The sequence below is a fragment of the Nesoenas mayeri genome (assembly GCF_963082525.1).
Source record: "Nesoenas mayeri genome assembly, chromosome: 6".
Lineage (NCBI taxonomy): Eukaryota > Metazoa > Chordata > Aves > Columbiformes > Columbidae > Nesoenas > Nesoenas mayeri.
The window spans coordinates 21706157-21733187 of record NC_137545.1 but is presented as its reverse complement, the minus strand read 5'-3'; the positions used below and the strand labels follow the sequence as shown (position 1 = coordinate 21733187).

At 38.7% G+C, this 27031-nt stretch overlaps 1 protein-coding gene across 3 annotated transcripts in view; it reads right to left on the bottom strand.

Moving 5' to 3' along the window:
• The window catches only part of OLA1 (Obg like ATPase 1), a 101742-nt gene extending 92021 nt beyond the window's left edge, over positions 1-9721 (bottom strand). For 2 of the 3 annotated variants that reach the window (XM_080346888.1, XM_080346889.1), the window contains exons 1-3: positions 9556-9721; positions 9168-9268; positions 7113-7256 (exon numbers count right to left, since the gene is read on the bottom strand). In XM_080346888.1, the coding sequence (XP_080203014.1) occupies positions 7113-7256; positions 9168-9268; positions 9556-9675 (365 nt within the window). In that variant the 5' untranslated portion in view covers positions 9676-9721. Of the gene's footprint in view, positions 1-7112; positions 7257-9167; positions 9269-9555 lie in introns of those variants that run through there. The other variant, XM_080346890.1, reaches the window with a different exon arrangement.
• Positions 9722-27031: the final 17310 nt, after the last annotated feature.

Sequence of the window (27031 nt, the reverse complement as noted above, 5' to 3'; positions counted from 1 at the left end):
CCTTCTGTGCTCCCCTCTCATCATTCTGGTAGGATTAACTTCCTGGCCAGCCATCTGAAGAACTCATGCTTTCACTACAAAGATGCCACATTAGAGCAAGACAGAGACCTTCATATGCAGATGGACCACTATCACCAGAATCAACCTCATTTGCCAGACAATGGAAAGAAAACCCCAGCACAGTTATTTCACAATAGACTCAAGAGGCCTTTGAAGATGAGTATCCAGGATGTTTTCTCACCTTCACCCAGGGTACCACAAAGCTAACGTTCCAAGCAAAATAAAACCATTTCCATTCTTGGCAGCTCCTTTCCTAAGCCTATCTCTCTATTTCATCATAGAAAGATGAATACAGAGAAAAGCAGGAAAAAAAGCACAAACTAGTCACCCTTGCCTATGCTCGTAGGAACAAAGAATAAATATTATTAAACTAAACAGAAAACACTGCAAAGAATGAGGGGAAAGTACCATTTATCTCGAGTGTATTTTAGTTCTTTTAAATGTAGAAGACTTTACTGGATTGTTCCTCCCCGCTTCCCCACCCAAAAAAGAGATTAATTTCCATTTCTTAAGATTCGTTAGTCAGCATTAGCATAATGTCACTGAGCTTCAAATGATCATCAGGAACAGGTGGCATCAACTGATCATTTGTACAAATCAGTGCAACACCAATCTACCATAAAGCATGTCACAGGAATCTGTAATATGAAACAGACTACCAAATCCAGAAGTATCTCTACATTTTAAGTGTAGGTATAATCCTTGAGCAAGGACTTTTTACCTCACTTAGAAATACAGCACATTGTTTTTCTGTTAGCATACTACCTTTGCTGTATGAGCTACTGTGCAACAAAGAACACGAGACTCACCAGGTCACAGAAACTACAGTTTTGTAACCCAGTGGTTAGCGTATTTATTCAGGAACAAGAGATTTATACATCCACAGGGCTATACATTTTGCAGGTGAGAAGGCCTATTTCCCACCAACTTTGTTTCGAACTTCTGCCCAAAACAGCTATTTAAACAGACAAGAGGAGTTTCTTTACCTGGCCTGTTTGTTTAGTACAGCAGTACTGAACAGTACAATGCAACCAGTTACCTTTTTTCTTTTAAAATGCACACACATGGGTACCTGCCATTTGTTGTGCATATATTTTTTCCCCAAAATCTGAGGGGAAGAGGAATATTTCTCTAATTTCCACAAGTAATTGTTTAGTTGAGAAACCTCACAGGCAGCACACACCTAGCACTTTGACTTAGATTGAAACATCATAACAAAAATGCTGTTTCTCTCCCTGGGTTTTTGTTCTTCCAGGGTTCCACAATCTCTCTTCTCCAACGGAAACAACACTCTGATAATTTCTCTGCAGCATTTACTATAGTCTACTGAAATCTCACACCCACCAGGAGATCTGGAAAGCCACATGACAACTTCAACAAAGTTCAAAATGCAGCAATTTTCCAGTAAGCCTGGTTGATGATTCTCATAACACACTCACTTCTTATTCACTTCTTGTATAGTTTAAGAAATTCTGTCAACTCAAACTCTATCTGATTACAACCCCACATACCAAACAGACCAGATCTTCAGTATTAGGGTAAAGTGTTCAGCATCCCTTTTCAGTACAGCCAAACATCCTACTGATCTCCTGGTTACAGCACAGGCTCTTCTGCCTTTAAAGGCTGTTATCTGAAATCTATTAGAAAAGGAAAACTCTTCTTTCTTCATAAAAGTTCACATAACTTAAGTAGGAATCACGCATTAAGAGTTCACAAATGACCTGAAGTATAAGTAGCAATATAGATGGAGAACATGTATATTGTGACAAGTTCTTAGAAAGCCATTCAACTCTGTCTTCACAGCTATTTTTGGCTCATGTTCCGAAAAGAACAGTTCACAGTCCCTCCCTCTTCCAGGAGACTGTACTCCTATTACAGCTTCTGCAGTCAGTCTTGCAAGCAGTTTTGACCAATATAAGCAAAATACCTCACAGGGTAATTAAAGGAATCTACTTCTGAAGAACTAGGTACTGCAGATGAACCTGGGTCATTTCTATGCAAGAACAATTTAATTAATAGCATTTTATACACAGTACGGAGAAACAAGGCTTGAACCTAATAGTATATGAACCAGAAGTGAAAAATCTACTGATTAAATTTCACTTACATGTATTCTAAGAAGGTAAAAAATTCAATGTGGATTAAGACACATATTCAATGTCCCATGTATATCGAATGGCAGTGATCTCTAACTATTCAGTAAGTTATTACACCAACAAAATACAACTAATTAAATTTTGCTTTTTCCCACCAGGCAAAAAGATGGCTCAAGTCACCACTACTTAATGTCTTTCACTCACTCCTGGTAAATTATTAATTTGCAATTCTAGAGCAAGCATCACACCCAAGCTGATTTACACAGGCTTAGAATCAACCGGAAAGCAGTAACACCAAAGCAGCACATTAACAACAGGATAGACTTACCAGTTATCAGATTTTTTTCTGTAAAAAAATGGGATTCTCTCACAGATGCTGATATGCCAGAGTTACATCCAGGTAAGTTATTTGTGTTTCACGCTAGAATTACAAGTGGTTTTCATTTATATAAATGCTCTTTCTAAATTTAGCTGAAGTCCCGCATGATGTCATTCAAAAAGTCCCACTGCTGATACGGTTTCTAAGTAGTACTCTCTACCAATGGATTACACAATTTTGATGTCAAAACTTTATCAAGTATCTGAGTATGCTATCCTACAATAAGTTCAAGAATTAATATTCCACAGGACTTTCACAACCTAAACAACAATGGAAGTTACTCAGATTTAGTTTGGTAACTACCACTTTAGCACTAAAGATCTGAATGAATGAATCTGAATAATCTACAATGCAACAGAACAAACCAAAGTAATTTGCTGACAAAAAGGACTGAGTTCCCAAAGTACACTGGACAGTGTTAGAGCTGAAGAGGAGTAGTTGCACTTCACATATAAACCTCCTGCAAGATAACCAGGATTGCTTCAAAATTTAAGTTTGAAAAGGACATTCAAGATAGATTAAAATCAGTTCAAGTTAAACAGAAATGTTTGCGGTTGCAATAAGAATTATGTTTTGTGAACGCACATGTGCAAGGCAACACACCTGCTTATAGGTGCAAACAAACAAGGAATTAAATGAACACTGATAACTTAAGAAAGGATGAGCCAAACTACTTACATTTTACTCATTCCTGCTTATCATCTCTCTTGATTTTAACCAGAAGAGGAAGGAGAAACACAGACTTTAAAATCACTTTTTTAATTAATGTTTTCACAAGCGTTGATGACTATCAGCCAATACAGTCCTTCGGTTCTAACTATTTACAGTTAAAACATATCTTAGGCTTACATTGCTTCTACCTGAGAATTTTTTCTAGTTAATCACAGAGCTTAAAGTAAAGAAGAAAGAATGCAAATAACTGCAGCCAGGAGATTATTTGGGGCACAAAATTTAAAAAGGAAATAGCAGTTTCCTCCACCCCCTCACCCAAAAATCATTCTGAGGCTTGAATCCTATGTCACCACTGAGATCCACCTCCTGATCAAGCTGAGTACACTACAGCTGTGGCAGTGGGCAGGACCATACAGGCTAAACCTCGGGGGTATATAAACACTCAGATGCTTTCAAGACATTTGTGAGTTACAACACAAATCACTTGTTCAAATGACATCAGTTTGACATACTTACACTAAAAAATATTTTCAGGCTTAAGGTGATTAAGCAGCATCTTAAAGAAATTAAGAAAAAAATGCACGATAATAGCTTTATTAAAGCTTTTATTAAGCTACTAAAATTTCTTTAGATGTGCTACACACAGAGTTCTTTTCTTGTGTAAGAAACCCATCACTTCTAATCACAAAACTTCCCTTTAAAATATTAACTGCAGTTAACAGATCAACTCTTTCTGGCTTCCAAGTCCCAATTTTGCAAGGCAGAAGCTACCTGCTGAGATGAAGAACATCTCTTTTCCATTTTATAATTAGCAGATCTCATCCTCTGCTACCTGCTTAAGATTCATAGATTGAGGGGGGGAGAAGACACCCCTCTGCTTTAGTTCCTGCTGAAGTGAATTGGTCCAAAGAAAACATCCTCTTTCCAATTACTAAACTGGAACTAATTCAATCATTAGTCTATCAAACCTTGCCTGAAAGTACCCATATTGAGGGAACAGGGGTAGGAGGACAACAAAATAAAAAGCCAACAACCTTTCCTTTCTGAAAAAGCTGCATGTTAGCTCAGTGTGACAAATATGAGTTTTCACTTTGTACTGTATAAAATTTAAAACAAATTATTAGTTTAGATATGTAAGTTAGTAACAGAATATAAACTAAGGCCTTAAAATAACAAGAATTCAGAATTATTTTTAATATATTAAGGTCTTTTCTTTTTTAAATATCCACAATTCCATTCTCACCAGAAAGTGAGCAACAGGTAACATTAAAGCTCAAGAAAGTTTGCTCATCTAATTCTTTTGGCAGCAACACAGCAGTTTTTACTGGAAGCTCTTGGAGCCCACCTTCTGCATACAGTCTCTATCACTGAACTTAATTATTGTGAACAGTCATATACATCATCCACTGCAGCAGAAAGAAGAAAAGCACATGTCATAAATTCTGGCAGCATACCTTAATCTATTATGTACATATTTAGCTTTACATTATAGTGTCTAAATTGTTTCAATTACATTTACATATCCAGTTAAGTAATACCAGTCAGTTTTCAGCATGGGCTACTAAGTAACTGCATACCAGTCCCATCCAAGCTGACTCTTTCCTCTTTTGGCAATAGGAACGGATCTTCAAGCAACAGACGGTACCTGAAGAGCCCAGGGTACTCTTCCTCCCAGGGCAGAACGGCCACATACCCACACTAGCAAGACTCCTGGCAATAGAGTCTGTCTCTCTGTAGCAGCAGGACCCTCAGCTCAGTGTGATACAGGGTGAGGGTCAGCCCGGCTCAGTCCCACTCTTCTCGTCCCAACAGCAGGCATGAAGACAAGATCCCTTTGGCCTGTCCTACGTTATTTTAAGACAGAGTCCCCTTTTCTTTTTCCCACCTCCCAACAATGACTGCAGCTATATCATGACTAAGTACAACACATGGGAAATAAAAACCTGAATGCTTTAGATTTTGAAAGACAAAATCTTGGGGCTAGACAAGAGTCTTAATTTAAAGAGAACTCAATGTTTACAAAACATTGTGTGTACACAGATTGATTATGCCTCCTAATGCAAACAAGCAAAAATTAACACAGAACGTATTACATAAAGATGAAGAACAAAATCAAGACTATAGAAGAGAAATTAAGGAATTTAAATTACAATTCAGTTGTGTATCTTCATGACCACAGCCTCTTTTTCCTGAGTTAGTCTCAGACAGACTAGCACACACTGCCCAAGAAGAGTTACCTCAGTTTACTGTGCTACTGAACTATCACTAATTATCACTGCTTTATTACTGTTATAGTGACATATTAAAATCTTAAAAGCAGCATAAGTGAACTCAGGAGCTATAACTACCTACTAATCCCACATGCATTGATTTCAAGTAACAAATACTCTCTTAAAGAAAAGTTTTAAAAAAATTCAAATGAAAACTGATTTACTGTTTATATCCAGCTTATTATCCAACTCAGTATATTTACTGCATACAGATTCAGTAAATATACTATTTTCATTCATATTTAAGATTGATTCTTTTTTTTCCAGAGAAAGTTTGCAAGTCAAAGAACATGCACACAGGTATTTACAATCTGAGCATTCCTTGTAAGGATAGATGGCCAAAGGTGGGATGAAGGGTGAGGTAATAATCTCTCTGTCACTTTGACTATTAATTTAGAAGTAGCCACTCATAGCTAAGTGAGGGGAAAAAAAAAAATTGATGTGGCCAAAACAACAATAACACTACAATTTAGAACCAATTTGTTGACAAAACTTAAAAGCCACACCATTATCTCTGTACAATCAACAGCCAGAATGTTTTGTCTCAAATTCAGCAAGTTTTGGTTTATGATCCATACAGTAACAAGTATGCTTAATACTCATTTGAGAAGGAAAAACAAGACAACCTGTTATAACAATCCACCTAAACAAACAGTTCCACATTAATGTATTTTTCAGTATCCAAAAAGTATACAGGAATTACAGACAGAAGCAACTTGTTCAGACCTGAAAATTAAGTTAAGCAATGAACTTCTGAGCAGTGACTAATCAATCTTTTTAAACTGTGTGATCCGGCTCTAAAACTGAGGCCCAAGTGTTGAACAAAAGCAGAGACATATGAGACATGCGTGCTAATTTGTCCTATGGTTTATGTACACTCACTTTACTCAAAACCTCTGCAAGTAACTGCAAACTGAAATTACAAGTCACAAGCATCTATTTACATTTCCATTTTCCAAAAGCATCTTTTGTTGTTCAAGCAAAAATCCAGTTCCCACACTGAACATACAGAGCAGGTTAAGGAAACAGTCAATAGCAAAAGACGTTGATGTGACAAAATTAATAACAAAACAATTAGAAGAGACACATTGTAGGAAGATCCCTGAATATACCAGGTAAAAAGTAGCAAGGCCCATAAAAAGGAAAGAAAGAGTCAGGGTAAAAAGGCTGCCCATAAGTTTATTGTCAAAAGACTGAGGACACAGGTACGTTGATAGAAATTTGTTTGGCTACCTACAGCAGACATGATATTCTGCATGATAGAAAAAACGGGATGGACATTTTACAAATGAGCAGCCTCATGACGTTAAGTATGTACACTACTGTTCATTTTCTAAATCTCTTCAGAAGATCCTCCAAATCACTTGAGAGACACTACCTTCAGAGACGGAAACACTGAGCATCAAATGGTGCTAAGCAATGACTAGCAGCTCCTAAATTTCTCATACCACAAAGGTCGTACTGAGGGGCTAAAAAAAAGTATAATGCAGGTACATATAAGATTTCACATTCCAAACCAGATGTCAATAAAAACTTAAAGACATTACACGCGCATTAAACCTCTATGAAAACTTTGGGCTCAGTAACACTATTTCAGCTGCTTAATTGAAGAAAAATATTAAGAAGCTGAGTTACCTTGGAGGCTTGTGGTACTGGCATAGGAAGTCAAATCTGTCATCTGGCACAGGTACTCGACTCTCATTTGGATCAATAGTACAGAAAGGAAAGTTTTCTGCTGCCGCTTGACTCTTTGTTAACACATTGAAAAATGTGGACTTCCTATAAATGAAATACAGATGTTTTTAAAGAAGTTCAAATTAGAAGCATTTAAAAAGGCCGAATAGAAACACATCTCATTCCAACTCAAGGCAATACTGAACTTTCCCTCTGCTTCAAGAACAGCGATCACTGCCCTGATTCTAGTACAAGACACTTTGAAATACGCATACAGAGTGACCCAGTGATGTTTACCTCTCTTCTCTGCCCTTGAATTTTCCCTAAGTTACTATATTGCACATGTCAGTTAGCAAAGAAAGCCAAAAGCAAAGTGCAGCTCTACTGGCCACTACTCATTTTCTTCAAGCACAAAGTGAGAAACCATTGAGGATGCTTGAAACTTATTCTGAGTGAACTAGTTTTGCCAAGACTCACCTGTTCTTTCCACAACTGTATTGTTTCTTCAGATTTATTTATGTATAAACACAATTTCAGTATCTAAGCAATAGAAGTCAACAATCAAAAGAGAAAAATAAAAAGGTCACAGAAAGGAGATCACATAGTCAATCAGTTACAAGTAATCCTTTGTGGGTATGAAGATACAGTTTTACCTTAGCAAACATTTTTCATCCCTGTTAAATATCACTGGGAAAAAACCTGCAAGTGATATCAGGAAAAAAAAAACAAACAAAAAACCCCACATTTTTACTTAAATGGGGATGATTTTGTTACTTGGCATTTATTAAACAAGAAGAAAGCAATTCTTGAGTTATTGCTAAGAGAAAGCTCTTAACCAACTCCTTAATCTCCTACCATAAATACTCTATTGGGATTTTTAATTTTTTTTTTAGTTTCATATATCTTCTCAGACACTAGGAAAAAAAAAAAACCTGAAAGCTGTTCTGCATACAGTCAATGTCCTCAGAGGTCAGTCACAATTTTCTTTGAATGTTACATTATAACAACTGCAATTTTTTTCCCCACTGACATGTTATACAATGTTACTGCTAATTAGTTCCTTTCTGGGGTGCAAGTTACCTACACCCTAATACATATATATATATATATGTATATACATATATACACATATATATATATGTGTGTGTGTATATATATTTTATATATATATATATATGTATATATATATGTATATATATATATAAAAAAATACAAGAAAGCCATACTTACAGCTCAAAGATGTGCTCAAAGTATTTTCACCTGTTTTTTAAAGATTTACAGCTTGAGAATGCTAAGAACTTATTTTAGTAAACATGATACACACAAACTAATACCAACAGTTTCACAGAGGTAATTAATTGTCCTTTGTAAGTTGCTTAAGCACAGCTCCTTTGAGAAGCCATAAGAAATACATATGAGAAAGGTGACAGAAAAACAATTCATCTTCCATCATCTCTCCCGAACTGTAACTTACACAACTTTTTTCATTACAAACTCTGAAGAAGTTTCAAGAATGAAAGTCCTCTTCAGTGCTAATGACACTTATGGTACCATTAACCTCTTCCTGTGCACATCATCCTCTCTCTCTCAAAAAAAAAAGTAATTTGTGTGCATATGCATTTGCATAAAACGTGCATTACACACGCACAAGACTGGAAGCAAGGAAATGCAAAAGGAGCGGTATTTTACAAAACTCAGCAATTCCTAAGATTTTTTATCTTTTAATTCTTCACCATTATCTTGTCCAGACTTGTACGTACCAGCCTCATGCCACCTGAGTGCTTCACATCGCCTCACGTATAAGTAGTACAAGCTAAAGACGTAAGTCTATCACTGAGCAAAAAGACTTGGACTGTACCTCTCGGCTCTACACTCATCTACAGGCAACTGTCGTCACCCAGAAACTGTGTCGGTGCCGGGAGCAGAAGCAAACTCCGGGAGAGCGGGGAGCCCCGGCCCGCCAGGCCGGCCCGGCCCGCTTCTCCGGCCCCAGCCCCGCGTTCCCTGGCCACGTACCCAACGTTCGGCAGCCCGACGATCCCGATCTTCAGGGACGTCCCGAACCTGCCGATGATCGGGTGCGACTTCACGCCGTCGCCTCCCTTTTTCGGGGGCATCTGCAAGCACAGAAGCAGGGCGCGCTCAAGGCCCCGCCGCTCACCCTCCGCCCCGTCTCCTCCCGGCAGAGCGCGGCGGCCGAGCCAGGGCCTCCGGCTACAAACAGGCCGAGGGGAAACACCCGCCCCGCCGGAGGCGCCGCGGCTCCCAGGCCCCGACGAGAGCGCTGGCAGCCCCTCAGCCCGGTTCTGGAGGCTGTCCCCCACCCCGCCCCAGCCCGGCCCGGCGGGGCGGCGTGCGGCAGGGGCAGCGCGGCCCCGGCTCGGCTGGGCTGGGCTGGGCTCACCTCGGCTGGGCTCAGCGGGCGGAACGGGGCTGCGCGGCCCCGCGGAGAGCAGGAAGAAGCGCGAGCGGCCCCTCGCACGCGGGACACGCCGGCGGAACAGGCGGGGCCGAGCCCGCCCATTGGCCGGCGGCGTCGCGCGGGTGAAAGGTCGCCCCGGGAGGGCGGCGCGAACCCTCCGCGGCGCCACGTCCCGCCAGCGCCGCCCGTGCGGGGCGGGCCCGGCCCGGCCTTCCCGACCCGGCAGCCCTCCCGACCCGGCAGCCCTCCCGACCCGGCAGCCCTCCCGACCCGGCAGCCCTCCCGACCCGGCAGCCCCGCACCGGGAAGGTGCGGTACCCGGTGCCCACACCACCCATGTGCTTCTTGGGCCCACCGGAGCGCCGCGGCGGGACACTGCGCTGGGTTGTTGTGCGTGCTTGTCTAGATGTGTGAAGATGGCGTGTGCTCAAGAGGAGCCCCTTGCAAACCCATCGGGATTTGTTTATAACAAATCATACGGCGATTTTATATAAATAACAAAGTAATCACCCTTTTGAGAGGGTAGGTGTGGGAATAAAATAGATAATTCCATAAGAGAATATGAAAGATTTAGAATCTGTGAAAAATTAATCGCGGAATATTACAGAAGTCAGACCAGGACTCTTAAAAGAATTTAAAGACGTTTTCCACAATTCAGACTGTGCTTCTCTGAACCATTAAAGGCAGACACCAGCAAGTGTTTGCCTGCTAAGAAAATTGAAGGAGAGAAGGCAGTAAAAACTGTTCTTACAGCATGTCCTATTTTAAGTCCATAAGATGAAATTCTCAGAACTTGAAAAACACCAGAGCGAAGGAATCAAGGTGAGAGTATTGTCATTATATATCATATCTGTCACAGTAAAAGGAATACAACTTGAACATTAAAAAAAAAAAAAAAAAAATCTAAGAAAGGACACTTTTACCAAGGCTAATGTGGAATTGCACCCAAAAAATGGCCCTTAGAATTTTTTGTTGTTGTTCAGTGACATGATATTTTTGCAACAACATGGTTGAGGAAAAGAAGCCAAATCTGTTCAGAGCTTTTCTATTAGTATAGTGATAATAAGTCAGTTCTTGCTGGTAACATGTTTATGTGGTCCTACTGTCTTAAAATCTAACACTATACATTTAGGAGGAAAAAATAATATCAACCAGATAACACATATTAAGTATAGTTACTTAGCTGTTGAATGAAGCTAATTGGTTACTACAACAAACATTCAGAAATATTGAAATTAACCAGAAATATTTATAAATAACTGTAAAGCAGCCCCTGCATCCTTCACATCCCCAAATGACAAACTTCAGTAAGCAAAATGAGTTTCCGTTTCAGGAGTAGAATAAACACAACTTAGTTTTCCACCCTTCTAAGTTCAAGAGAGCCCACTCTTATCCACTTGTCCTGCAAGCAGGATCACACAAGACTATTTCACAGCAACAGTAAGGGATAAATTTGTTTAGTTCTATCAATAAGACCACTAACCTTCTGAAAGGCTGCTTTTGGGGAGCTTTTTCATTTATTAAATTTTCTCACCATCCTAACATTTTGTCTGACAATTTTGTTGACCGTCTTTTAAGTGTAGGCATGATAGCTCTCAGAAGATAAACATTTTGACTGTCATCTTTGAATATTTGTCTGTGACCAGAAAGTTGTTGTTTACCTAGCAACCAGTTAAATGTAACTTTTTTTTTTTTTTCTCACTAGTTCATAAGCATAACACAGGCATAAGGAGTTTGTTATGTTAAGTAAAAGTGTGTGTGTGCATATATATAAAATAGCTAAAATCAGAAATGCATCTATTGTAGACTATCTGGCAAAAAAGCTAACTCTGGAAGAGAAAAATAAATTGTTAAGATCCTGACAACTTTTGTTGCTGTACTTCGGTGTGTCTACATATGGTAGAAAAGTCAGTGCTGTGTGTGCAAAAATCTGTGAGTTTGAATATCTTTTCAAATTTATGCTCTTCATATAATGCACTGTAATAATGCCCCCTCTTATTAGTCTCTATATCTAATTTACTGCTAGTATGGCCACGTCACTAATACATTACTTTAAAGCATTTGTTTCCTTCAGCTAGAAATCTTTTGACAATGTTAACACTTCATCTCATGTGCTTTTGATTTCAAGTTGCTTTTAGAGTCATGGTTTGCCTCACTTGGTTGAATGTTTCTCTCCAAATCTGTCATAATGGTGAAAACCTCATTTTAAACTTGCATACATAGTTTAAACCATAATAATCTTAACCATATTACATCCAAAATATGGTTTAAAAGTTTAGTGGAAAAAAACATCTAGAGAGCAGTCATCTCAATGTCAACTCTCCAACACCAAGGTGCTGCACAAATGCAGCTCATTGTACAGCTGGAGCACGTGCAGAACTCACACAGCCCTAGAGCAGCTCTGCCTGATTAAAAACAATGTTTAAGGGAGAGTAATAAAACAAACACCTTGTGGTTTGTGCCACCAGCATGCTCTTTGCTTTTTGCTTCCCAGAACATATATTTACTGCAAAGTCACCGTTAACTGCAGAAATAAGTGGTTTTGCAGAACTGAAGGAATAAACACCAAGCCCCTGATCCTTGCTGTGACCAGGCAATGGCAGTGCGAGAGGAGCACAGGGCTGCCCTTGCACACCAGTGCTCCCCAGCTGCCCTGGGCCCTGCCTCTTGGGGAACCCCTGTCTCCCAGGAATAAACACACTCAGTGCTAAAAACAAGCACCACTCAAGGGCGTGCTCTAAACTAAACAGTGTTCATTTAGTGCTGTGAAGTTTGAAGGTACTCATCACCCACCTGAACTGTGCTCTGTGCTGTAATACAGTATTTTTAAATGTTTTGTTTGGTAGGGTTTGGTTTGAGAAAGGACCATGAGCGCAGAATACTTCTTGTGGCTTGAACGGTATCACTGAACATGGAAGGAGCTGCTGTAAACAAGTAGGGAGATTTCTGTCTAAGTTCAGGATATACCTGTGCATCTAGTAAAGAAGGAACCCTGCAAATTTTAACTTCATAATTCCACTTGGAAAAGCGTAGCAGCTCAGCAAAGCTTCACTCAACACCAATGTTTTCCCCAAAATTTACTTAAAGTTGTTTCTAACTTTCTATACCAAACTGCATGGTACGCTGATCTGTAAATGCAGGATTTGCCATGCTGTAACTTAAGAAACAACTTCTATATGCACACTATTGGTGGTGCCACTATGAACTACAGCAATTTCAGCAATACTAACAGTCTTCATCTCTCCAGGTCAGGAACAACCACAGTTGCCTTGCAAGCGTCATCTGGCAACAGTTGTTAAGGTGCCAATGCAGTGGAGTACAAACCAACCTTTAGTAGTCACCTTCCCATGGTATCCCCATGTCCTGTTTTCCCGAAATGAAAATTACGTTCACATCAGTAATAAGAAGGGCTCACTGTCCTGCCCTGCCCATTGCTGGGATGGAGGATGCAGACAGCAGGACAGAATGGGGTGCATCCAAAATTCTCACTGACCTACCAACAGCCTGAGAATCCCTCTGCAGAGGAGCGCTGGAAAGACAGCCAAATCCTGCTACCAAACACTGAGAAGTTATTTATCGGGTGGTAAGGCTTACTGTCACCATGCTAAAAAGACAAAATGTGGTCACAAAAATCCTGTTCTCTCACAATCCTAATATTTTTGTGGGTATAACTAAGGTATGACTTAACAACATGGGTGCTTGGATACAGATTTCGCTAATATGGATTTTAGAACCCAAATGAATTCTGCACAGGGATTTTCAGACACAGTTTAACAATAGGCTGTCACTACATTATACCTGGCCCCCTGAAGAACCACAAGAATGTGGCCTCCCACAAATAACTACTCTTCTGCCAAATGTAATCTACGTCCTTGTATACATTTATGCCAATATTTTATGTCCCAGTCTCCATTTTTAAACCAAAACTTCGGCTTACACAATATTTCTATTCCTCTCAATAGCTTTACTTAGATCTTTACTACAATGTAAAAGAAACGTTAGCACATTTACAGCCAGCACAATGAGAACCTTGAGGTGGAAAAGAGAAGACCACTGCTGAGAAGCTGTGGGAAGGCACTGACAAAACACCAGGGACCTGCGATGAGAGGAAGGAAAAACATGCGGCTGGTCTTGTGTCTTGTTGATGCAAAACCTTTAATAGTTTAATTTGTTACATAAGTAAAACAGATTAATTGATTGTATCTCTGCAACACTGAAATTTTGCCTGTCACAAGGAATTTTCATAGGGAAGAGTGATCTTTATCGGGAAAGGTACTCACTCACTCTGCTTTTTCACTAAGGGAGATCTTGCAATGTTTGACACGCTAGTGCCAATTTACAGGACTCCTGACAACATCATCTGAGAAATTACACATTTGTGTTAGTCTTTTTTAGAAATCAGGTTTTTAAAGTGTGACCTCTTGTTTCTAACCATAGGCTATCTGACGAGAAGTGAATACAGTTGTCAGCTGGTGGGGCAGAAATTTTTAATGTCAAGAATCCGGGAATCTCTGAAAGCTCCATAACCTGCAGTCACAGCCATCTAATATGAGGGGGCAGCTTAAGTACTTTGGGAAGAAAGGTTTATTTCCTGCCTGCACAGAGCTCTGACTGCCAACCTGTATGTAACGTGTGTTTATTCTTTTTGTATTTCAAGGCGGGCTATAATATTTTCTTGCACATTATAAGAACCTAAAGTGGAATATATTACTATGAATTTGTGGTGCCTAATTCTCTTAGACTGCTTTAAAAAAAAAAAAAAAGGCAAAAAAGCTAAGACTGGTACCTGAATATATACAGGATCCCCTTAAGACATTTATAGATCATTGGAGAGCAGAAAATACTCTTCTCTTACTTTCCTGCATATCTCATCTATAAACCATTGATTTAAAATAAATGTATGTGCTGGCAATTAATAATTCTATAGTTCTTTTTTTAAGATTTATGTTGTGATTGTTTATCCCATTTCCCATAATAACATCCCTTGTGAATTCTGTTCATTTTTGTGAAGGTCTCGTGATCCTATCTCCAGCCTATTTAAAAGAAAATGCTTTGTGTGCCATTTTGTACTCATGGTCATTTGGAGTTCTATTTCAGGTTCATTAATATTGATGCAACTTGTCTCTCCACTCATTCTCAGCAGATTCTTCGAAATTAATCTTCAGCATTTGCTGTGATTTGTTTCTGGTTTGTGCTTCATTCCCGAGTCCAGCTCTTCTCTAGTTAATTTTGTTTTCTTTATTTTTACCCACTTGCTATGACTGTTCTACTACTTGTGCCAGTGTGGTGTGTCAGTCCTTTATGGGATCCCTGTTTCGTCTCTGCCTTTCACTGTGATTTTCCGTCATTATGGACCTCTTGAATAAAAATGTAGCCCTTGTTTCTGACAAAGTCCATGTTCCTTTTCTTTTCTTCCTGTGTGATTTTCCATCATTACAGTTCTTAAATTTCTTGAATAATGATATATACTATGAACAAATGGATGGAGCAGTAATGGCTTCATCAGTGTTTTCTAAAATATATCTGCAGCTTTTAGAGCATACAGTGCTACAGCAGAGTCTGTGCCATGTTTGTAGAAGCGTGATTTTAAAAGTATATTTTGTAGCCAATTGATGACTATGCCACTCTGCATTAATAATTTGTCTTCTTTCTAATATTATCTACTTCTCAGGACAGCAGTTCCAAAATGATATTGAAGTTGAGGAATATGTATTAGCACTGTGCATCTTTGAAGGAAATGGTGAAAACATAATCACTTTGTGATGTTTACAGCAATAGCACCGTGTTTTGGAAATAACAAGATATTTGTTAGGCCTTTTACAGGCAGGATGTATTAATAGATTTCAGAATCCTTGTTAAAATAAGTCAAGGCTCTAATTTGAAGCAGTGTATCATAATAAACAAGAAATCAGAATAAATGCTTTAAAAATCCGCCAAAAATGTGATAAATGGAAAGCTGTACTTCAGTACTAATGGGTTACATTTGAGCTATATCAAATATGTGATGGAAACCAGAAGTATGAAAACATTTAGAGTTAAAATCTCAATGAATAATGTCAGTTCACTGATTTAAACAATGGAAATCTTTAATATGGTGCAATATAAATTGAGGTAAAAATAGGAATAAGATTATAAAATAGTTCATACCTTATTTGATAGTAGTGACACAGTAACTTAGTCCACAAAGTCCTTTAGTGATTGCAAAGAGGGGAAAAAGTTAATTACAAAACACTAACCAAGTATGTCAATGACATTAGCATTTAGCACTAGCTTTTTTTTTTTCATCCTCTGTTAGATGATATCCATTAATGTTTCATTTTTGAGGACAGATGGAAAGCTCAAATGACTGTCTCAAGGTTCTGGAGCCGCATTCAGAAGTAAACCATTGTTTCAAAAAACATTGGTAACGGTATTTACAATTGGCTACAGTCTTTCCTACCAAAATAAATGAGTCTTTTGGTTTTAATTAGAGAAAACGTGGCACCTATTTGCCCTGTTCTCTTCCATAATTGAATTACAAGTCTCTACATTCCTTGGAGTTCTCCAAGGGAGTGAAATATGCCCATTGGTGGCTCTGGCTCACACCCAGGGGCTGGAGACACAGTCACTTCGCACCAGCCGTGCCAGGCTCAGCGTGCAGCAAGGCCAGTGCCACCGGCAGCCCCACAGCACCAGAGCAAGACAAGCAAAGCAGGTTTGGTACCGGTGACCAGGATCAGCCAGAAGTCCAGGAACTGCCAGAAAAGCCCAAAGTGACAAAGCAGGTCTGTGGTCAAGGCAGGCAGCAGGTGACAGATCTGGGGAAGGCACATCTACAGCCTCATACCTGAGTGTGAACATGGCTCTCCAGCACAGACAGGCAGCCCCCAGAGAGACCTTCTCTCACAGCCCCATCCACAGCCCTGCAGAGGTGCCAGCAACCAGGCAGGGATCGTGGTGCCTTTGCGCATTGCTCAGGGCCTGATTCCAGCAGCTTCCAGCGACTGGTGCTGCTCACCTGGGTGCTTTGATACAGCCTGAGACAGCTGAGAACACTTATATATGCTAGCTAATTTATCTACCAAAGAATCAATGACTATTTAATGATGTTTGTGTGAATGATTTCTTCTCACTACATTCCCTTACAGTGTGAGCTTGGTGCCTCAATGACAGCTATGTAGCTGTGCTGCTGCTGCTCCAGTACAAAGCCTTGGGAAGATCACTAATTTATTATACATATCTGCCAAATGAGGATCCCACTCCAATTTTCTTCCCTCACAGTGTTTTGTAGGTTGGAATGTATAAGTAGGTGGCCAAACTGGAATAACTGTGTTATGTTAGTTCAGTAAAAATGAAATGTCATTATTTTTGGTTAATGCTGAAGTGTAACTGGTGTATGGCCTGACAGACACATCTGAAACATTTACAGCCTCTGGAAAATAAATCTACACAGTCACTTACAGGGCTGTGTCCAACCATTCTAACAAGAAGATGGAGATTGTTTTACAGCATAAAGTGGCAGAAGGCTTAATAGAATCAGTCACAGTTTTAGCGGCACCTCTGCTTCAATAACCAACTTATATCAATTTGTACCCAATTTTCCTAAGTAGATGGTTGAGAACGATATTACTATTTTTTGTCTTCCAGGTAAGGGTATTTCTCTTTTCATTTTAACCGGAGAAAGTTATGAAGTCGCTTCTCAAATGCAAGTTTCAGTCCATCATTGAATAATTTGCACAACTGCCCCTCTTTTCTTAACCCTTAGACTGGAAACTTACTTGCACAGTCTGAATTTGCAAGTTGCAGTCCTAATTATTCTTTGTTTCAGAGAAGCACTGGCAAAACTAGTATTTGTCCACTATCCCTATCAATTGCAATATGTATTTCAGCCAGAAAGTTATGAAAAGGTTTCAAGTGTATCTAAGTTGTTTTCTCTAACTCAGCAGACTCAGGGACGAAACTTCACAGTGGAGGTCTTGGTTTTGTTATGCAAAGAGCCAAGCAAAGCCATGTTTTGTTTTCAAAGCAGAACAGTAATTAAAACACACAGAAAATAAAAAGAATCACAGTATTTAAAAAATGCAGTAAAAAATAAGAAAAATAACTTCTTAAGAATAGTGGCCTCAATAGCCACTACACTTCAGAACAAAAACAGGAGCTCACACGTTCATTGCTTATTTCACTGGATGGCGTCACAGGTGGATCCGAGATAAAGTTAACCATTTTCACAGCAATTATCCATTATACTTTTCATGTTGACTAATATTTTCTGCATGATCCCAACAGAAACCCGGGCTACTTTTAAAGGCACTAAACAATCAAGAAAGATTCTGAGTCACTGAAAGCCCACCCCAACATAAATCTCAACGCACTTATCAACTCACAACATTTTCTTGTAGGAAACTGATTGTTATATTCTGCCTACATCCTCTGCATATTTTTGAGCTGTGAGCATGTGGCAACACAGGAGATCTCCTGTCATCTCGCTTTCAATCTCATGGGCCATATATTCAAGGGAATTAGCAAAAGCAGCAGCAACCCATCTATCTGCTAGGCAGAGTAAGAACTCTTGGTTCAGGCCAAAGGTGATCTCAAGTTTCTCCTGTTATTTCTGGGGTTCCTTGTTCAGCACTTGGTGTATCCTGGAATTAAATGAGACTGAAATGCCATTTGCCTCAGGATTCTTCTGAACTTAATACTCCCACTTCTCTGGAGAGGTGTACTATCAAGCACAAAATGCCCAAGAACAGCGTTCAGTCAGGAAAGTGATGATGGTCACTAGTGCCAGCATTCATCTCACTGCTGTGATAACATGAGGAGCTAGATGACCTCTGCAGCGCTGAAGTTACGTCTGCTGCCAGATCACCAGCTGTGCTAGCCATAAGAATATCTTTAATAGCCAGATTTTATAAAGCACTTGGTAAAAAACCCACACTATTTGTATGAGTCGTATACAAATTCCAGCCACCTCCCCAGTCTGTACCTGGAAGTACGAACAGCAGAGCAGTCATGATGCAGCAGCTACCTCCCAATGCTAGGAAGGGAATAAGAGAAATAAACACCTGAACCAGCCTCTTAAGTAGCCTTGTTACCCTTATCACTTGCTGGAATGCCTTCTGCCCAGCTGAGAAACATCAAGCTGCTTTAGAAACACCCAAGCAAGGGCTTTTGGGGAAACAGCCAAAGCCCAAGGATCCTTTGGCATCCTCAGGGCTTAGAAAATAAAATCTAGAAAGCTTCCCTAATGTTTCAGAAAACTGCAAGATGAGTTAAAACCATTAATTGCACAGTTACTCTTGATGATGTATAGATGAACTTAGTTTTCCATCCATCTTTCACACATTCCTTTAGAAATAATCCAAAGGTCCCAGCAGTCTGTGAATCACAAACACTGTCTGGGAGATGCTATGTTTAAGAGTAGGTCATGAACAAACATAATCATTACATTTACAAAGTAAATATTGTCTGGTTTGTTTGTTTTTCCTTCAGAGGTCAGTTTCATATCAATATTATCTACTACACAACACAGTATTGTAGGCTATGCAGTGGGATTTTTTTGTAAAACAGTTTGAAGAGTTGCTTTACTTCTTTTAGTTTCTCTACTTAAGGTTGAATAAATATTTGTGTACTCAATGTTCAACCATCACAGACCTCAATAATTCCCCAAAGTTGTGACTTAGACTCAAAAATAAGAATGTGTAGCATTTTGAAGAAGGGGAGGAAGGTAAACCAATGACTTATTTATTTCTTTTTGCATCTCTAAGGAGAGCTCATAACTTCTCTTTAAAAATTTCAGCCTTCATTAAATTTATAAATATGCCTGGCCGCAGCTACAAGTGAGATGCAGAAACTGGAAGATACTGAAGCCACTCCCATACATTTAAGTGAGTGTGTACATCAAACCAGGACATTTATAGTAATCCCCTGCTATTTGACACACTTTTTCCGAAAGTGTGAGTTCCCCTATTAGCTGCTCAGCATGGGATTCCATTTACCCTGCAAGCTTCTTGAAGTGGTCCAATGCATGCAAAATCTTTAAATTTTGGGAGAACCACAAACAGCAATATCTCCAGAGTACAAAACATGACCTATTTTTTTTTTTAATTGCTTGCAAACCAAGATGCATCCAAAGTGACGTGGATACAAACAGCTCGAACTTGCCTAGAGCCAGCTCTGTAAATCGCACACTGCAAGAAGGATGCGCTGTGAAGCCTCGTCAGTTAAGTCAACAATCCATCAGGTGAAAAACTGATGCTCCAGTATCTCAGAGACCAGCCTTCTTGGAAAGAAGAAATTATAACAACAACGAGGCTGCCTCAGGCTTTGATTAGTCTTCCTGTACCTGACAAAGAGCCACTAGTAAAAAGCATTTTGTCAGCAACTTCAGTACTGCAGTTTTATATTCCTGTAACTCGTGGAGACTGCAAGACTTAAGCATTTTCAAAATACTTGATATCTTAAGGCTCTAAGGTCTTTTTCTCTTTTTCAGTATGTACCTTTCAGCATTATTGACTGGAGAAATACCAGCCTACGTAGTTTTGAAATGTGAAATTGCAATAGATTGTGAACTGCAGTAGGTATGTGGATCTACAGACTGGGAATCCACCCACGGGAAGCACCTAAAAAAACCTCATGATTTAAAAAGCCCTAAATACTGCTTCTTGGGGACACTCACTAAAATAAGTTTGTGATTAAGAAGCCTGAGAGACTCTCTTTTGTTTAGCTGAGATTAAAGATGGTAATCTAAAGTATCAAAACCCTGAATCACAAAAAAAATTGTCACATTCCTGCTTATAAACATGTTTTAATAAAATCTTTATCATGTTATGTCTGTAATGGGGTGCATGAATGCTAAAAAAGCAGTTCTGAAATTGATCCTGAAGTTAGATTCCAGTCATTACAAAATAATTTGGATGGATATCAAGACATTTGATTATAAGGCTTTTATTTATTATTTACATTTTGTTTTCACAACATGTAGCCTCAACTCTTCTGAAAGAGATTAAATGGAAACTATTTATAATTTTGATACCAACAACTGCAAAATAATCTTTGCGATTTAGTAATACCAGCCCAGGAATGCTTACAATTAAACAATTTGCAGATGTGGGTTATATATAATGAGTATGGCTTGCTGAATGAGCCCTTCCCTTTGCATTTTTAACAGTTGAGTCTATGTTGATCTGAAGACAGAATCACTTTAGCGTCAATGTCCATTTTAGACAGTAGTGCACTGCTGAAAGCATATTCATATTGTAACCACTACCCATTTTCTTAGATCTCCCGTCACTGATAGAGAACTGCGTTTGGAAGGATTTTCTTCAAACTGATAGATCAAACGTGAAACTGCTCACAAATGCAGGTTATCACTACTTGCCGTTGTGCATATTTGATGGCTACAGATTACTTCCAGCCATTATAAATGGAAAAAGAAATGTTGAGATCAGTAAGAATTACACGTACACCTCATATTCTGACAGGGTTATGTCTGGATGGTTGCAGCATTGCATTGGCATGTTAAATGGCAACTTGCATATTCACAATATTAATATATTCACAGCAAATAGCTAATTAGTTTGTATTTTGCTTCTATTACAGAAAAAATATATTTTAAAAAATCTTTTAGCTTTTTTTTTTCCCTTTGGCTTGTCAAAAAAAATAGGAATTAAAAGTTTTTTCTGTTTTGCAATTTAAAAGTTATGTATACAAATGAGGTATAGGCATACAATGCCAGAATTGGGTAGGTGTTTTCTCCTTTTCATTCAATAAAATAAATACTTGTATGCAAACATCAGATCTCATACTAGAGCTAATATACAGCTAATATATAATTACTATGAGATTAGATGTGATCCTAATCTAGAAGTAATTAGGGTATAAATGAGGTAGGTTTTTTTTTAAATTAACCCTTCAGTGTAGACCAGTTTTGTGTCTCCTAATACCAGTTCAAGTTCTTTCATTGGAAAGACGCTAAATACAGCAGTATTTTACTACCTTAGATAGAGTAAAACTTCTTTTGGCAGAGTAAAGCTTCTTTCATCAGTAAGGGTTCAACATCTGAGAAGATTGTGAAACTATATAGGAATTTAACTACATTCAAAGGTTCTGAGGCCCTGTGACTGATTTCAGTGTGAGCGTTGCTCTTCAAGACAGTTGTGCACAGCTAGGTTCCCTGAGCTACTCAATACTTTTTATATACTACTGTATTAAGAAATTTGGCTAATAGCCCCAAGCTCTTCTCTGCTGGGAAGTCAATGTTACCCAAATCCAGACTCATACATAAAGAGGACACTGGAAGAACAAAGCAACGGTAATCAGAACTCCTCACACTGCTGAAGGAGCATCCTTTCCAGCCACAAAGTCAGAGGAAAAGTTTTGGCACCAGTAGAGACAACAGTTTAATATATTCTCCAAAAAGAGTTGAATTTGCTTTGTATAACTGTTTCCCTCCTGCTCAGATATTGGTACGCCCTCATTCCACTTCTCCTAACCATGTGGAACACATACTCTTCTGCCACATGTTAGATTTCATACTTTATATTATTTAAATACCATGGCACTGTGTGTTATTAATCAAAATATAAATATTTTGGAGCTGTTTGTTAAACAATTTTCCAGCATCAAAACCTTACAAAATCACAGTCTGAGACACTCAGTTGCCTTGAAGCTCTCTTCAGAGAACACTTCAAAGAGGAAGCCTTTTGTAGAGATCCTTTCTTATATCCAACCCCATAAATGCAATTAAACTTTTTTTTGTTTTAAAAGTTATCAAGAAAAAATGTTATGTAATTGTTTTAAATTGTTGCACTATTTAAAAAGTCATGTTAAAATAGTTAAGTTCTATAGCGAGACTTTTCTTATAACTTTTGACATGCATAAGCTATAAAACGTGCCTATTATTGATTTCAGAAATAGTTTTGAATACCTACACTGAATTAAACTGTCCCAGTTGATGTAATTATTAAGCAAGATTATAGACCATGCTCGGAAGTTCAAATAGTGCCCATTTCAAAAGTCCCCTACGTAGTTATGAGTCCTAGAGCAACCCATAATGACTGGTCACACCGGAGCAGGGCATGAAAGCTCTTTTTGTTTAAAGCTTGTCTGCTCAATCCTAGCTACAGCAGAGTGGGGTGAATGCAAGAGATTTTAGTTGTTAATAAATTACATACATCTCATTAACATTTTTCACACACACGCATAACCAATATGGGGCATAAAATAGGAGAATGTAGTCTCGTCACTTGATTTCAAAACCACGGATTTGTTGCATGTATGAAATGATCTCAGATTGAGTAACCTCACTGCAGCAAAGACAATCTAGTGGACAGTCATGTGGATGAACATTCTTAACATTATCAGTCAAATTGCAGGCGTCTGTAGTACTATTTTCACCTTTTTATATCAAGTGATGTGTGATCAAGGAGTGTCAGATCAACACCGATGTGGCTGCTGCTAAACCAGAAAGAGATACCCAGCAGCCAGCCTAATGCTGGTCCTGCTGCATTCTTAAATGTGGAATCGGCATTCTTAAAAGTGGAATTAGCATTCTTAGAAGTAGAAATACATCACTATGTGTATGCTTTTAAATACTCTGAAGAGTCGGGGGAAATTAATTTACTTACAAAAATATTTTCAGCTGCACATTAGAAAAAAGGTCTGAACTAGACAGGAAAAAATTGCTATCCTGAATTTTAAAAAGAGCTACAGGATTTGTGATGCTGTTTTCAACACTGCTGTTTTCAGGGTCACTGAAATGTTTGATACCTTCACAAACTAAACAGAAGATTCAATCTTACGGCAGGAGTCTCACTGAAGCCTTATGACCAGATAACCATGTACCAATGTTGTTTACACTTGTGCAAATCTCAAATATCCTCTCTGGAATTAATTTAAAGTACTCTTGTGAATGCAGATTTACAGAAAGAGTATGGAAATTAAAGTGCATTGTTTACTTTTAAATATTTAAAAATATTCTTTTAAGATAGTACAAAGAAAACATGGGCACATATGCATACATATGGATGTACACATGGGCACACCTCCCCTAGACAAGAAGCATGCCAGTATTGGCTGGCTAGCTGCTAGTCATTTAAGTCCAAGTAATCAACATAGAAATAACATATAGTTACATTTTCTTCTCCTCTGAGAAATTTTAGATAACAACATGGATCCTTTTCTTATTCTGTATTTACTGCTTTAAAAAAAAAAAATCAAAAAACTTACACTAAAACATGGTTCTAGCTGATTATAAAATTATAGAAAGCTGAACATCAAATAAGCCTTGCCAAAAAAAAACCAAAACAGTTTTGTTCCTGTTTCCAGAAACAAGATGGTTTTAGCAGACATATTATTAAATACAATAATCTGGACATGTTTGCCACTGTCAAGTGTGTGGAGGGCCTGGAAAAGTGATTGTTTCTTAGTCACGTAAATTATTGGAATCCAAAATAAAATTGCCAGTGTTTCTGGGGCAGCATCAATGTGTAAAAGGGGTTCCTCTTCTTTTGCTTTTTCCATTAGTTTTTATAGTAACGTTTGTTGATTGTGATAAACCACTTTAATCTATCTGTAGCGTTTACCTTAAAAGTTTAGCAAAATATGTACTATGGACTAGGGAAATAAAAATACTGGCCTCCTAAAGGATTTAACAATTTGAACCTCCTTTCTTCCTCCTTCTTTGTTGTTGTTGTTGTTGTTTTTATATGTATATCTCTTGGCATTTGGTACACTTTTGCTATGTTAAAGGAGAATCTTTATATTTTGGTCTGATCTAGTTTTTCAGGTGTGGGACAGATTCTGCTGACAGGTAACAAGCACCTTGTCTCCTGGCAAATGATCAGTTCTGAATCCCATCTTCACTGATATTTGCTCTTTGGGGATGGAAAAAAAAAAACACAACATGTTTTATAAAGCTCAAATTTGCCTTATCAAACAAAACATCTGCTAGATTTGTGAATGACTTGTGACAGCAGGAGACATAAGCACTGGCCTGCCCAATAGAAGTCACCGCAGTTAATGGAAGCTATTATGGAAGAATTCTGGCAAGAATATTTTTTTTCCAAACAGTTAAAAAAATTAAAAGAAAAATATGTTGTTATGGTAACAGCTATTTGAAAAATACTGTAACAAAAGGCAATCGAATATCAAACTACCAAGCTGCTAGTTTGACTATTTGGTTTTCTTTTTAAGCAGTTTATTTATGGAGATCCCCTCCCTCTTCCTTATGCAGCCACAAATGTGAGTGTGCATGCTCAGGTAAGACACCATCTGCAAATAGTTTGTGTTTCTAGAATTTCAGTCTTGGAGCTGCAAAACTCCAGATACCGCAGATTTTTACACATCACTAGAACACCCAGAGTTATATGGGCTGAGTCCCTCCCCATGGCAATAAACCCACATTTTCTAGCATTTCCCATCTGCACAAAGAGGTGTTCCTGCACTCCTCTTGCTTCACAGGACTTGGCCAGTCTCTCCATGGTACCACATTTACCCCCTGGGAAAGTGCAGTATTGCTTCTCTGCGGTCTGGGAACCAGCATCTTCCCAGCTGCTGGAAAAACAGGGCTCAAGAACAGCCTCAGCAGTTAAAGCAGGATACAGCAACATGCCTTTCCGAAGCCTGCAATTGTATTTTGCACGTTACAATTTTAGAGAAAATTTTCTCTGAGCGACCACGAGATTCTACATGCACTAACTTCAACATCTTGCTTTGAGTAGGAGCATATCGTCCTCACTCAGGCAAAGCTTCTGTTGTAGTTAATGCTAACAACTTGGGTAATGACTGAAAGGTCTGGCTACTTGATTTTACATACTGCTGTACGTACAGTGATAATGTGAAAGAGGTGGAGGACACCGCCACTTCGTCCTCTTAGACCCGTGTTTTCAGCCATCATCCTTATAGAAAAGCAGACAAACAGCACATATTTTTGTGGTACTTGTCTCAGGCTGAACAAACCTGGAGCTTTGCTAAATTTCCTCCAAACTACCTAACGGAGGCTGAAGTTACACTGTATAGGTATCACACAGGAACTGTGAACATCATCTTCCATAACAGAGAGATGAGATTTTAGAAATATGAAACCTGCATTTTGTTTCACTGCTTTCAATCCCTCTAAAGCAGGGATGTCAAACTAATTTTCATTGGGGGCCACATCAGCCTGGTGGTCACCTTCAAAGGGCCAAATGTAATCTTAGAACTGTATAAATGTAACTACTCTTACATCTACACAGTCCTAAAATTACATTTGGCCCTTTGAAGGCAACCACCAGGCTGATGTGGCCCCCAATGAAAATGAGTTTAACACCCCTGCTCTAAAGTGTTTAAAGGTCTGCATTTACAGACAGTCCCATTTTAACAAGACTAACTGAGATGGTTTATCTAACAGGATTACAAACAGAGTGGCAGGGCAATACAGATGTTGGCTTCTAGTTGTTTTGCTATAATATAACTGAGAACTTTGTAGTCATGTTCTTTTCTAAATAGACAACTGTTTGTTACTGTCAACACTGAAAATTAGTCATTTTCTTTTGCAACAAAAGTCATGAGAAATATTAGACAGAAAAAATCCACAATGGCTTATTTTGCATCACTTTGCCAAAGAGAAAGTGAGCTATCTGCTCTCTGCAACTGTCCACATTCAGCAACAATGCGCTATATAGGTCCTACTGACATTCGTATGGATGTATATGAGACTGTGTTTGGAAACTGAATACAAATGGCGGTATTTTCTAACCCACCCAAAAATCCCTTGAGCATTTCAGACATTCCCGTCAAAGGGATTCTTTAATGTGGGACCTACTTACCACATTTGTTTTACATTAGAAAATGCTATATAGGTTGTTTACATTTGGAAAAGGCAGTGGAGAGAGATTTCTGTAAGTGTTCTGAAAGAAAGATTGCACTGTTACTGTAACAAGGACAATTATGGACAGACACAGGTAATAGCTGTTTAGAAAATGTTAGGAGCATTATTGTGGATAATAGACATTCTTTTCTTAGCATTGCCCTTGCCTGAGTTTCATTTTCCTTTGGTGTTGTCCGCCTAGATTGCTTAAGACAGCTGTAGTCTTCTCATTTACATTAAGGTAACAAAAAGTTGACTGCTGGGTTGTCCCAGACAGAGTTCATCTGTACAAAGGTCTGAAACTGTGAGGGAATACCTAAAATGTCAGACGTGTCCAGTATCTAGTGTTGCTGCAAATTATCACCTCTTCCAGGTCAGAAAGGCCAAAATAATTTCCAGCTCTATTTTTCTAAAAGCCATTTTCATTTAATCTGTCCTTTACAAATGGTAAATTTAATGAGAACTTCAGGAATAATTCAAACTAAAATTAACACAAAACCTTGATATATACGTATTCAATTCCAATGTATTTTAGTAAGCAACAACCTGGCCACTATTGAAATAGTTCTCAAGTACTATCGAAATAATAGGTAGGTTCGCAAAGGGAACCTGCTTTCTTTTAAAGTGACTGTA